At 43.6% G+C, this 14,672-nt stretch overlaps 1 protein-coding gene across 1 annotated transcript in view; it reads right to left on the reverse strand.

Annotated features, from left to right (window-relative positions):
• Nucleotides 1-14,672, reverse strand: part of KIF13B (kinesin family member 13B) — a 203,666-nt gene that overhangs the window by 65,518 nt on the left and 123,476 nt on the right. The window contains exons 19-22 of the mRNA XM_081092887.1: nt 11,277-11,423; nt 9,479-9,628; nt 9,056-9,184; nt 2,583-2,753 (exon numbers count right to left, since the gene is read on the reverse strand). Coding sequence (XP_080949013.1) covers nt 2,583-2,753; nt 9,056-9,184; nt 9,479-9,628; nt 11,277-11,423 — 597 coding nt within the window. The remainder of the gene's footprint in view (nt 1-2,582; nt 2,754-9,055; nt 9,185-9,478; nt 9,629-11,276; nt 11,424-14,672) is intronic.

Raw genomic sequence — 14,672 nt, forward strand, 5'->3', positions numbered from 1 at the left:
AGGTTGCGGCGCCAACCCCTGTCACACACAGAGCAGGGCCCATCAGGGGGATGGGGCTCCGTACCCTGTCACTCACAGAGCAGGGCCAATCAGGGGGTTGGGGCGCTGCCCCCTGTCACGCACAGAGCAGGGCCCATCAGGGGGGTTGGGGCTCTGTACCCTGTCACACACAGAGCAGGGTCTATCAGGGGGTTGGGGAGCTCCCCCCTGTCATGCACAGAGCAGGGCCGATAGGGGAGTTGGGGCACCACCCCCTGTCACACTCAGGGCTGGGCGGATCAGGGGGTTGGGGCTCCACCCTCTATCACCCACAGAGAGGGGCCGATCAGGAGGTTGGTGCACCGCCACTGTCACAGTCAGGGCAGGGCCGATGGGGAGGTATGGCTCTACCCCATCACACACAGAGCAGGGCCCGTGGGGGGTTGGGGGGGTTGGGGCGCCGCCCTCTATCAGGTGGTTGGGGCGCCGCCACTCTCACACTCAGGGCAGGGCCGATGGGGAGGTTATGGCTCTACCCCATCACACACAGAGCAGGGCCCGTGGGGGGCGGGGGGGTTGGGGCGCCGTACCCTGTCACACACAGAGCCGCAGGGCGATCAGGGGGTTTGGGCGCTGCCCCCTGTCACGCTGATCCCGGTGCCGGGAGGCCTCTCAGCTCCACTGATCCCAGTGCTGGGAGGCATATTACCCTTTTACTATATAGAACAGAGGCCTGGTGCATGGGTGGGGGCTGGCTGGTTTGCCCTGAAGGGTGTCCTGGATCAGGGTGGGGGTCCCCACTGGAGTGCCTGGCCAGCCTGGATGAGGGGATGATGGCTGTTTGCAGCTGGTCACACACCCTTCAGGGTGGGGGTCCCCACTGGGGTGCCTGGCCAGTCTGGGTGAGGGGCTGAGGGCTGTTTTCAGGCTGGGACTGAAGCTCCCAACTGCTTCTTTTTTTCTTTTTTTTTATTCTGGGCCAGCTTTAGCTCTGAGGCTCCAGTTCTTAGGCCTCCACTCCTGAAAGCAAGTATCTGGTTTGTTTCGGTTCTATAATCGAAACTCTGTATCAACTCCAGCTCTGAGATCCCAGCGGCTGAAAGCTGGTTTCTGGGGTTTTGTTTAGCGTCTATATTTGTTACAATGTTTGAAACTGCAGGCTCAGAGGCCGGCAAGGCAGGTGGGGAACATTGCAGTCCTCCGTCACTGAAGCAAGCAAGCCTCATGTTAGTTTCAAGCTGCCTGGCTGCCAGCCGCCATCTTGGCTGGCAGTTAATTTGCATATCTTGCTGATTAGCCAATGGGAAGGGTAGCAGTCGTACGCCAATTACCATGTTTCTCTTTTATTAGATAGGATTACAATATAACAAGAAAAGAATTATAACAATGATCTATGATGTCTTGATATAAAAGAATATTTTTCCCAGTTTTTAGGAAGCTATCTCCAATAATAGGAGAGAAAGAAAAGAAAAAAGGATCATCAGTACAAAAAAAATCACCTAAATTTTGAAAAATTCTCCCACCCTGTCCATCTTTGCAACATAGATTTAAGACAGCATTTTGCAATAGTTAGAATGAAGCTCTAAAACGGTTTATTAGTAAAAGTGATAGAATCTCCATCTCTTTCACTCTCTCTTGATCTTTAATACACTAAAGGTATTTCTATATTTTAAACAATTAGAGACTTCTCTCTTGAAAAAAAAAAATGAGATAGGTCAACTGTGCCACAATAGAAAAAAGGTATCTAAGATCTGACATTCCCAGCTCTGTTGGTTACCACCCATGGGCAAACTGGTCTCTCTGAACTGGTTTCTTCTGCTGAAAAAAAGCACCCTCATCAAATATAACTGTGGTAAAGGTCAAATGAGAGAATAACATCAGTGCCTAGCAGAGCACTGGGTACTCAATAAAGTTAGTTTTTGTCTCTTTTCTGTCTTCACTTTCTCTAAAACACTGGTGTCTTAACTTTTTTAGATGACAATTTCTCCAATCTATAATAATAAAAGCATAATATGCAAATAGACCGAACAGCGGAGTGACCATCTGGACGACCTTCCAGAATGACCAGTGGGCAGGGCTGCAGGGCTGCAAGGCAGCCGGAGCCACGAGGCAGCTGGGGCCACAAGGGCCGAGAGGCAGCTGAGGCAGCAAGGGCTGCGAGGTAGCAGCCGAGGTGGCCGGGATTGCGAGGGCCTACCCTTGCACGAATTTCATGCATCGGGCCCCTAGTAATCAAATATAAAACCTGGATTCCTTTTGGAGAAGAGCACACACATACACACATATGTGAGAGTGTTAATGTGTGTATGTATTCACACAAAAGTTAACTTTTGATTATGGAAGAGTTAACTGCATTGACACTTTGGTTTAGTTTTGTTTTTTTCTCCCAGCTTTACTGAGATATAAGTGACATATAACATTGTGTAAGTTTAAGGTGCGTAATGTACTGATAACACTTCAGATTTTTAATACAGCACAATTCTAAGAAACTCTGATCCAAGATACATATCAGTACCAAATTATTCAAATAAATAAGGTTCATTTTCTTGTTTTGTGTCTGCCTGAGTAATTAAATGCTAACCAAGTCTGGAAGACATACTTACTTTGCAATGATCAAAGACAACCATGCACTGAGGCTGCTTGCTGACAGGAGAGGATGAGGTGTCCACTTCCGGTGCGACCATTACTGGATCCTGTTGATCCCAGAAGTTGTATTTGCAGAATACAAAGTGGGACAGATGCTGTGGCAACCCAGTGGCTTGGAGTATTTTAACCTGAAGGAAAAGGAAGGTTCTGTTAGTTTTTATCTCAAAGAGTTCCAAGAAATACTTAGAGATATGGACTCCAGTCCTGACTGTCACTAACTGTTGGTTTATGTTGACCAAATCCCATTCACTCTGGACTGTACTTCTGCCCTAGTCATATTTAGCAAGAGGTTGACAAGGGTAACAAAGGCAATAACTTTGACTATAAAGGTGGATGTCTTAAAGCATTTATAGACTAATGAAAAACATTTAAATTCTAATTTCTTATAACATCATCATAATCATCCTATAATAACAATAATCAACTCAGAAGAAGAAAGCTCTCAAATATCAACACCATTCCATGATACAAATTTGGTTAGTGAATACTGTACATCATAAGAACACAGAATTGTTAAGAATGATGAAGAACATGTACGTGCCAATAAGCAAAAAACCATTTACTTGATACTTTGAAGTTTGTTTCTTTTTAATAAAGTTCTCAAGTAGACTACTACATGTGACTAGAGCATTTTGGAGGAAACTTTAAAAGCCTCAGGAATGTATACTGTAGAGATCTGGAGGGGTGAACGGTGGAGATTAAAGAAATGCCCAGAACAGATTTTAAAGCAGACAAATTTCTAAATATTTCTTTTGACAGGTAGCATCAAATTGATTTTTTAAGCTGAAGTTTTTGTATTAAGTTGTAATATTCTAAAACTCCTCCAACTATGAAGGAAACTAAACCCTAAAATTAATTAAGTGAAATTCTGATTTTATAAATTCTGATTTTATAACCCATTAGGCCAACTTTCATATGACTGAGCATTTATTTACTCTTCAACTGGTCTCTTTCTTGCATGTTGTAGGTTGTACTCTATCCCCAGCAAATAAATTTAACAAAAGTAGATTTGAATATGTGATGTAGTTCATCAAACACAAATATAATAGTCTTAGCACTTGAGGAAGTCTTAATAATGCCACAGAAAATCTCACAAAGCAGATGATTTTATTTTCTTCTATACCAGGTCCATAATGGCTAAGCAATGAATGGAAACTCCTGTTATTATCCACTGTTTCCTGTGACAGCAACAAGAGTTTGCAAATCTAGATGGTAAGTCCCCGACAGGCTATGAAAGATGAATTGACTAACACATTTTATTCCTCCGAACCAAATACGGCGAGCTGTATTCAGCAATTACTTTTTTCTTAAATTTAAAAAATTATCACTTTTTTATTAAATGTTAAAAGTGATTATTATATTCTTTAAGATGAGGCAATGTGGTATTTGGGAAGAATATAAGATTCTGGAGTGTATAGACCCAAATAAAAGTCTCTGCCACTTATTAGCTTCTGTTTTTAAAAAAATACTTTTAAAATTAATTTTAGTTTCCTTAGTTTTTCTCCTAGGTGTAACAGGATAGCTAGCTAATGATACCAGTGTGAGGAATGACCATTACCAATTAAATGAAATGAATGAAAAGGCTTTGAGTGGATAGATGTTCAATAGGTACCTCCTCGTGATAGAATTCCACCTGAAAGCCTTTTTTTTTAGACATCGATCTCAGTTTTGGGGTTGAAATAAATAAGCAAACACAAGGCTTTATATACTGAACTGTTCCCTACAGGCAACTTCTCAGGAATGAGACTGCCAGGAATGAAGAATAACAGGATATAACAGAATGAGGAATATTTAGAACATAGGTTTGGGTTTCTTTTCGGTTTTAGTTTTTGTCTACAGAAACCAAAAATCACCACAAGGTGTCAGGATAACACAGACTTCAATCAGCTCACCATTGCTCAAGATACTAGAGCCCAGGAATGTCAGAAGACATTGATGTGGTTTGGAATTTTAAAATACACTAACTGTATCTAATGTAATTGAAAATATTAATATGTACAAACTTTCTTTCACCCCAGAAAAATAAACCCAGACTTCTTTTATGGCTGGCGAAAACTCTTCACTCATGCAATTCAAGTGTCCCCAGACCGGTTTGGTTTGTTTTTTCTAATAATATTTTGTTTGCTATCACACAGTTTATTTGTCTTCCTCCTTTTATACAAAAGGCTATTATATGCTCAGAATATGGTCTCTAAAAACCACTTTCCATTAAAAGGAATCAGGTTCCCTGGAGAAATGACTGATTCCAGATCTAGGACAGGGAATGTACAGAATGAGACCAGAATATTCGTTGTATCTGAATGCAAGAAAGCTAGTAGAGTTTATGAGGGTTAAGGTTGTGTCAAAGGACTCAAGAACCAACTGAAGAGCCCCCGCAGGCCAAAGAGGGGATCATCTGAACTTCAATATAGGCAATAAATACAATGGATTGAAACACATCAAATATATTTAAATCTAAGAGTTCAATAATGATATTAAAACTAAAACCAAAAAGAATTCTCCTTGGCTGCTTTTGGATATTGGTAGGAAAACCAATTCATTATTTTTAAAATCAGTAAATAATGGGAGAGACTGGAACATTTACCACGCCTCTCCTATACAAACTGTATCTCTGAAGAGAAAATAGTTGATAATAGAAAGAGTCTCTCTATAGAAGTATTCAGCTAATAACTGAAGGAAAAATAGAATTATAGCATCATTCTTTTCTAATGCCTAATGAAATGTCTAGGTAATGAACACCAATGATTGTAAACCACACTGAAAGAGAAGCAGACATAATGTGCCTTCTGAAGGAAAAATAATGAAGTATCCTCTCTAATCCTCTCCCCCATACATTGCTTGTATATCTACCTAGCAATTAATGAAAAATACAGCATAACATGTTAAATAATACCAACCAGTAAAATGCAGACTATGGGAAAATATAATAGCCCATTTTCTAAAATAAACTGTAGGATAAGAGAGAATGAGAGACAAAGAGAAACAGAGAAGAACACCACCCACAAGTGATTGAGCCTAAAGATTAAGGCAGACTTCAGAGACATGTCAACTAAGACAATCAAAAAAACTGACTGGACAGTTCATGATATTTAAGAAAGCATTCATTTTTTATTATGATATTTTAGTTTTATTTGATCTTTTTAAGTACTTTTTTTTATTGTTGTTAATCCTCCCTCGAGGATATTTTTCCATTGATTTTTAGAGAGAGTGGAAGCTAGAGGGAGAGACGCAGAAAGAGAAACATCAATGTGAGACAGACACATCGACCAGTTGCTCCCACATGTCCCCAACCAGGGCCAGGGATCGAGCCTTCGACTGAGGTACATGCCCTTGACTGGAATGGAACCTGGGACCTTTTAGTCCATGGGCCGATGCTCTATCTACTGAACCAAACTGGCTAGGGCAAGTACTCTTCTTTTGGAGATACTAAACTATTTATCGACTTGGGGCCCGTTGCATAAAATTTGTGCATGGGTAGGGTCCCTAGGCCTGGCTGCCGATCAGTTGGGTGACCGGTTGGGGCCTGCAGGCTGGGGGCAGCTCCTGCGTTGAGTGTCTGCCCCCTGGTGGTCATTGCGCATCATAGTGACTGGTCATTCTGCCGTTTGATAGATTTGCATATTAGGCTTTTATTATAAGGATGTAATATGATGTCTGGAATTGCTTCAAAATAATCCAAGGGAAGGAGTCAGTGCAGAAGTGGCTTAGGTGTATGAATGGAAGAAGACTGACCACGAGTTGGTAATTGTCCAAGGAGGATGAAAGGGGATCAATAACACCTTTCTCACGACTTTTATGTTTGATATCTTCCAATAAAAAAAAAAAATCTTCAGATTTTTTAACTTTATTTTCTTAAAAAGCTTGTTACCCAGGACATACTACTTCTTAACAGTGATAAAGATAAATTTTCCAAATGAGAGAGTATCTTTTGTGTTACTTTAGTAATAGTAAACTCACACAGTTGATCGTTCACACAGCTGCATTTACTGGTCCATCACCTTTAAAATGGGCCATATGGAGTCATCAAACCTATGTCTCCATCTTTGATAATCCTATAACTTTAAAGGACATGCTAGAAAAACAAGTACAATACAATAAAGAGTAACCTTTTAGGGAATTAAGAATCCCCTGCTAATCCTGAAGCAATAGACTTAAAACATATGAGGCCTTCTTAATATATGCAAAGACATACAGAAAGTAGCCCAACTTTAACAGCCTTAGCTTTCCCGTGCCTTGCAGCTAATGCCTACTTTCAGTGTCAACTTCCATCCTAGAAACATGCGCTGAGACCCAGGACTGGACATAGGATGGATTATGAAATAAGAGTTCAGGTCAGGCTTCTTCTACTTCATGTATGAATGGTCTTGTACACTGTTTCAATTCCCCTTGCTAATTTCTCTTCCTCAAAAACCTTTTTAACTGGTTTCTCTGTGATTCTTAAGCAATGGCAGGATGGCCCACTGGAGTGGATCTGGAAATGTATGAGGGGATTTTTTTTCCCACTGTCATGAGTGACAGAGGTGGCACTACCTCTGCTGACTGTGATGACAGGAATGTGATAACCTACCTAAAATCTACCGAGCAATTTCCCATGAAAATGCCATAGCTCCCTCTGGAGTAAGAGTTGTACATAACACACTCTCCTTCAAGTTCACTTGGAATCTCATTTTTCCAGAAATTTTCCTCAGACCTTACTATCAGAATCAATTACCTTTCCTCTGTGTCCCGGAATGTCTGGCCTACCTCTCTCAGAGCACCAGGGTGACACAACATTGGAGTCTTCTGTTCACTTTTGTGCCCCCCTTACACATATGCACGAACCACACAGAGTGCTCCTCGAGAGTTGGAATCCTGTCTTATTCATCTTTATATTTGCAGTGCCTGGCACAATGTCTGACAGATAACACTCAACACATAGCCCATGAATGGCATGCATGAGAAGAGCAGGAAGAAAAGGGCTTGCAATTAGGGCATGCCAATAGCATAGGCAAAGGCACGTGAGTGAAGAGGAAGAGAGAAATCATAGAAAAAAAGGGTGAAGAGTGACTTATGGCAGGAGCATAGAAACAGGACTGTGGCTGGAATACAGTTCTATCATCAGCAGGAATCAAGAGGCCTGAGTTGTGTGAAAAAACTGAGCTTCTCTATAAAAAATTTCCAATAAACACAAATCCATATAAATGTGGAGTGAAATGGCCCAGAGGAAAGAGGTAACCTCTCCAAAACTTCACAGCAGAAGGTAGTGTAAGTACCTGGCTAACCAGGACATCAACATCTATCCTATATAATAAAAGGCTAATATGCAAATAGACCAAATGGTGGAACAACCAGAACAACTGAATAACCAAACAACCAGTTGCTATGACATGTGCTAACCACCAGCGGGTGTGTGCAGAACATGGCGGGCATTGGCCGCGGCAGGATGGTGGAGCAGGTGAGCAAGGGCGCCAGACTAAGGCAAGGCACCAGACCAAGGTGGGGCGCCAGTCACTGTTATCCGGGCGAGCCTCTGGTGGTTACTGAACATTCTTTGTTCCCACACGCTGCGGTCCCACCTAGTGCTCGCACCTGCTTGGTACCAGCCCCGCTCGCACCCGCAGCTAGCGCCGAAGCCGCCGCTTGCACCTGCTGCCAGTGCCCGGCGCCGGTCCCAATCACTCGGCACCAGCAGCAGGTGCGAGTGGCAGCTGCCGGCCCTGATAGCCCCTGAGGGCTTCTCTACCTACCCCTGCTCCTGAGGGGCAATTGGGGCAGCAGCTGCCACTCCCACTCACTGACGGTGCCGGCCCCGCTCGTATCTGCTGCTGGCATCAGCCCCAATCACACTGCACCATCAGTGGGTGTGAGGGGAATGGCGCCGTCAGTGTGTGGGGGCAGCAGCAGCGGGAGCGGGTCTGCCAGCAGACAGGGGGCTGGGGGCCAGGCAGGGGCATGGAGGATGGGCTGAGATCCACTCCTGTGCCTACTGCAGCCTCGCAGCCCACAGTTCCTTTCAAGGTGCACAAATTCGTGCACTGGGCCCCTAGTATGTGTGTGTGTGTGTGTGTGTATGACTAATATGCAAATTGTTCCCTCAGGAGTTCAACTGGGAGACTGGGAGTCCGACTGCTCTCTATGACATGCACTGACCACCAGGGGACAGCACAGAATGAAGGAAGGCCCTGGTGGGCAGCTGGCAGCCAGGGAAGAAAGGCCTCAGCCAGCAGCCAGAAGGCCCCAATCAGCCTGATTGCTTGCCAGGCCTAGGGACCCTACTCGCACACGAATTTCATACACCAGGCCTCTAGTATATGATAAAATACTAAATACTAAAGATTTATTTTGAGATAGCTATTTTCAAAATTTGAAAAAGAACATAATATTTATCATCTACCTAAAATCCTCAAAATCCATCACACTTCTCCTACTTGTAAATGTAACTGGGACTTACCATGCATGTGAGTTTGTTCTCATGGGTCTCCTTATCAAAGGAGGTATCTGCAGCGTCATCTCCTCCGGCAATCCTTTCCGCAATGTCGCCACTGATCCGCATCACCTCGACATGCAGCCGACCTGCCACCTGCAACAATGAGGGAAAAGCAGGTCCTTTTTCCAGAGTTTGTTCTTTCTTCTGCTTTAGAGTCAAGTGGTTAGGTTACTGGTATATGAGAATTTAGAAGCCTAGGTTCTAACAGTTCCTTTCCCCCAAAGCACTTGGAATAATCACCATAAGGCAGTATAAAACACAGGTGTTAATAACACATATTAACTATTGCTTGTTATTATTGATGAAAAATGGTAACTATATATTATCAATACTCTACTGTTAAGTGAACCATTCTCTGAAGGATAAAGGCATGCATAGGACACTCACCTCTCCTTTCTGGTTGACAATTGGAACAGCATATTGTAACTTCACATCATAGAAGAGGGACTCGAGGAAGACATTTGCCACCCCAATGAGACTATGATTTTCCTGCTCATCATAGAATGGATCGGCACGCTTGAAGTAAGACCGTATTACCTTCAAAAAGATTCAGAACATACAAATTAAGAAAATGGACTAAAATAAAATGAATTCAACCCATCACTTTTGATGCACTCTAATAAAGTCATTAAACTCAGCTGAAGTACAGCACTGTATTGTGCTCACTCTCTCTCTCCCCACCCCATTCTTATTTTAGAATAAATGGTCAGCATTCTTCACCCATGAGAGAGGAATCCCCATAATGCCATTACTTTTATTTCTTTTTTTAAATTTAAAAAATTTATTTTTTAATTACAGTTGATATACTATATTAGTTTTGGGTATATAGCACAGCGATTATGTACCTTATGAAGTGATCACTCCAATTAGTCTGGTACCCATCTGCCACCATATATAGTTATTTCAGTATTAACTATATTCCCTGTGCTGTACTTTACATCCCCGGGACTATGTCATTACTTTTATTATTCCTTCTCCTTTATCTGGTAATCTTGCCATGAAAACATAGAAGACATACACTGACTAGAAAAAGAAGTAAAATGTATAAGAGAACTCTTCATTTTTCATTCATATCTATTCCACTTGTTCCTACAAAAATATGAGATATGTTGCTACTAATGAGAGGTGACCCCTTATAGGAGAGTGGTGTGATGGGTCCTTTTGTATTTACTATTAATGTTGTTTTATTTCTATGGTGAAATAGGAAAGGAATACACAAGAAAATAAAAATATATTTTAGGAAAAACATCTACAATAATGAAAGCATAATATGCTAATTAGACCAGACGACCTTCCAGACAAAGCCAGGGCTAGGAGGGAAGCCTGGTCCTGGGTGCCTGCTGGTGGCTGCAGGGAAACCCGGGTCCCAGGTGCCTGCCGGCAGCTGGAGAGAGGGAAGCCCAGGTCCCAGGTGCTGGAGGGAAGCGGTGCTGGAAGCCAGGGGAAGGAAGGCCTACTCTTGCATGAGTTTCGTGCATTAGGCCTCTAGTGTCATATAAAGTAAAAATTCAATTTTATTGATGACAATTTGGAAAACTGAAAACTTTTGAAAAAGAAGCTAAGGAATTAAAACAACTCTATGCGAACACAGGAGTGTTGAAAATATGTAAAAATATGCATAACAGATCTTTCTATTTTAAATATGTACAGTATAGATAGAGCTGGCCTAAATGAGGAAAACTGGCAACTTGAGGGGAGGGTACCAGAGTCCATATCTATGGCACCTACTTAAGGTCAAGACACCTTCAAAATATGTTCCTAATAGTATAAATGTTAAGATATCACTGATGTTCAATTAATAAAACAAATATTGTAGGTATATTACCTACACAGTTAAAGTGTTGAGAAATGAGAAGAGCATGGTCTCTGTCCTAAATAAATTCACAGTGCAGTCTGGGAGACAGAAACATGTTAACACCTGCAGAAATGAGTTTGGACTATAGAAAATTCTATCAGAAATCCAGAGGATACAAAATGAGGAAGAGAACAAAAGAAGATGCCGGAACAATGGGTTATTAACATTTTTGGTTAGCTAAACATCTTAGAGGATTAAAATAAATATCCTAGAAATAGGCTTACTATTTTGGAAAAATGAACAATTTTCCCCTAAAATGGGTAGGCTCATTCCGAAATGCTTGGTTCCTTCTATAAGTACGAGCTAAGTAAGTTTTCTCAAGTAACTTACTGGTGTATCTTCTTCACACTCCTTCCACTCCTGATAAAGGTCTCTCATATCCAACAACCTGTTGTCCAATTTTTCCAAGGACCAAGTCTGCTTTCCTTTTCCTTTTCTTCTTACCTGGATTGCAGGTTCACTAAGAAGAGAGCCTCGCTGCAAAGACAGGGAGAGTGACTAAGTGGAACACAAAGATATCTATCATGGAAGTCCACCCTAAATATTCTATACCTATCAGTCAGGTGTCATCAACCAAAACTGAAACAGCTCTCATTCGTTATTCTATTCATTGCAAAGCTTCCCAGAAATCTCAAAGCTTAATATAGTGCCTTTATATCCAAGTGCAAACAAAACTAAAATATTGCAGTCAGATATAAATGTAAATTTAAAACACAAAATACAAGACCATGTGTAATGGGAAGCAAAAAATGTTTTATTTGGGCCATCATATGACCACAGAATATCAGTGGGTAGAAAGAGAGTCATAAATATTGAATGGCAGGGGAAGGTTTTCTGAGACGGGTAGTTAAGAACGTATCTTTCACTTTCGAAAAGTTTAATTTTTCTGAATGGGTAGCATCTTAATGTCATACAACATACAAAATGTTTATAAGAGTACCTATTTACCCATTTGAAGGCAATAAATTATACCAATTTCTAAATATACATAGTTTAAATTTAAAATTAAAACAGTATAGAACAAGACAGAGATGCTAGCTGCACAGCACTGTGAATGTACTAAATGCCACAGAATCGTTCACTTTAAAGTGGTTAATTTTGTAATGTGAATTTCACCTCAAAAAAAGAAAGCATTTCATTAAAATTTTTTCTAGCTTATAAAAACAATGTTTTTAATGTGGAAAAATATTTAAACTTTTTAAAACAACAAAGTAGAAACAAAATGCCCTTGTTCAGCTCTCCTAGAGATAACAATTTATCTAATATCAATTATCTAATCAAATTTAGATTTATTGGATAAATTTATCAACTGCCTGTCATGTCTACTTAGAACTTTGGAGAATTATGAAATACTTCCTTGTTCAACTCCTCTTTCTAGCTGAAATCTGAAAATGCTAATCAATTAAATCAATAATAGAGGGGATTAGTAGCCATTTATTAATAACTAGAGGCCCGGTGCACAAAAATTTGTGCACTTGGGGGCGAGGGGGGTCCCTCAGCCCGGCCTGTGCCCTCTCGCAGTCTGGGACCCCTCGGGAGATAACGACCTGCTGGCTTAGGCCCGCTCCCGGGTGGCAGAGGGCAGGCCCAATCCCTAGGTGCAGCCCCTGGTCGGGCTCAGAGCAGGGCTGATTGGGGAGTTGGGGCGCCGCCCCCTGTCATGCACAGAGCAGGGAGATTGGGAGGTTGTGATGCCACCCTCAGTCACGATCAGGGTAGGGCCGATTGGGGGGTTGGGGCACCGTCCCCTGTCACACTCAAGGCAGGGTCGATGGGGAGGTTGCAGCGCCACCCCGTCATGCACAGAGCAGGGCCAATCAGGGGGTTGGGGCACTACCCGCTGTCACTCACAGAGCAGGGCCCATCAGGGGGGTTGGGGCTCTGTACCCTGTCACGCACAGAGCAGGGCCCATCAGGGGGTTGGGGCACCGCCCTCTATCACCCACAGAGCAGGGCCGATCAGGGGGTTGGGGCGCCACCACCCTCACACTCAGGGCAGGGCCGATGGGGAGGTTATGGCTCTACCCCATCACACACAGAGCAGGGCCCGTGGGGGGGGGGGGAAGCTCCCCCCTATCAGGCACAGAGCAGGGCTGATCAGGGGGCTGGGGCACCTTCCCCTTGTCACGAACAGAGCAGGGTGGATAGGGAGGTTGTGGGCCCGCCCCCTGTCACACACAGAGCCGCAGGGCGATCAGGGGGTTTGGGCACTGGCCCCTGTCACGCTTATCCCGGTGCCGGGAGGCCTCATGGCTCCACTGATCCCAGTGCTGGGAGGCATATTACCCTTTTACTATATAGGGTAGAGGCCTGGTGCATGGGTGGGGCCGGCTGGTTTGCCCTGAAGGGTGTCCTGGATCAGGGTGGGGGGTCCCCACTGGGGTGCCTGGCCAGCCTGGGTGAGGGGATGATGGCTGTTTGCAGCTGGTCACACATCCTTCAGGGTGGGGGTCCCCACTGGGGTGCCTGGCCAGTCTGGGTGAGGGGCTGAGGGCTGTTTTCAGGCTGGGGGTGACTGAAGCTCCCAACTGCTCCTTTTTTTCTTTTTTTCTTTTTTTATTCTGGGCCAGCTTTAGCTTTGAGGCTTGGCTCCAGCTCTTAGGCCTCCGTGGCTGAAAGTAGGTTTCTGGCCTTTGCATACAATGTTGTGAATCTGCTCGCTTAAGTCGGGTGGTATTTGTTACAGAGTTTCTTAAACTGCCCGCTCAGAGGCCTGCAGCGGCAGGCGGGGAACGTTGGTTTTCTCCGTCACTGAGGCAACCAAGCCTCATGTTAGTTTCAAGCTGCCTGGCTGCCGGCCGCCATCTTGGCTGACAGTTAATTTGCATATCTCGCTGATTAGCCAATGAAAAGGGTAGCGGTCGTACGTCAATTACCATGTTTCTCTTTTATTAGTGTAGACTAGAGGCCCAGTGCACAGATTCGTGCACTGATGGGGTCCCTCAGCCTGGTCTGCGTCCTCTCACAATCTGGGACCCCACAGGGGATGTCGGATAGCTGGTTTGGGCCTGATCCCTGAAGGCCCAATCCAGAGAGGAGGGAGCCCGATCCCTGCAGGACCGATGCCCGCAGGCCCAATCCCCAGAGGCCTGATCTAGACAGGAGGAACCCTAATCCTGTGCATTGAGCATCTGCCCCTCTTGGTCAGTGCACGTCATAGTGACCAATCAACCAGTCAGTCAGTCATTTGGTCGCTTAGGCTTTGATATATATAGATGGCTGTTCACCCCCAGCAATGTGCATCATCTCCACCAGTAAAAACAATAAAAAGGTATAAACACACTCTATCAGGTGTCCAGGAGAGAGTCACTTCTAGGTGTGAACCTGTGCCCTAGGCGTTTGCTCCTTTCAACACAGCCCAGGCCAGGATACACAGAAAAGGGCTGCAGTCATGCTTAATGGGGAAAAAAATAGCCCCAGTTCAGTTTTTTTCGACACAAACAACCTTGCTCTTCTTAGTCTTCTAGAAGAAATTGAGCCCTGTACCTTTCACCATGATTGCCTTTCCTCTAATATTTTTCATCTGTGAATTCCAACTGCGCCCATGGTTTGTCCTACAAATACCAACAAGCAAAATAAAGTTCTAAGTGAGTAAAACTACACATAGAATATTATAAGATAATTCTCGCCCTGCCAGTGTAGCTCAGTGGTTGAGTGCTGACCCATGAACCAGGAGGATACCAGTTTGATGCATGCAGAAGGCAGCAATCAATGATTCTCTCCCTC

The sequence above is a fragment of the Myotis nattereri genome (assembly GCF_964212035.1).
Source record: "Myotis nattereri genome assembly, chromosome: 5".
Classification (NCBI taxonomy): domain Eukaryota; kingdom Metazoa; phylum Chordata; class Mammalia; order Chiroptera; family Vespertilionidae; genus Myotis; species Myotis nattereri.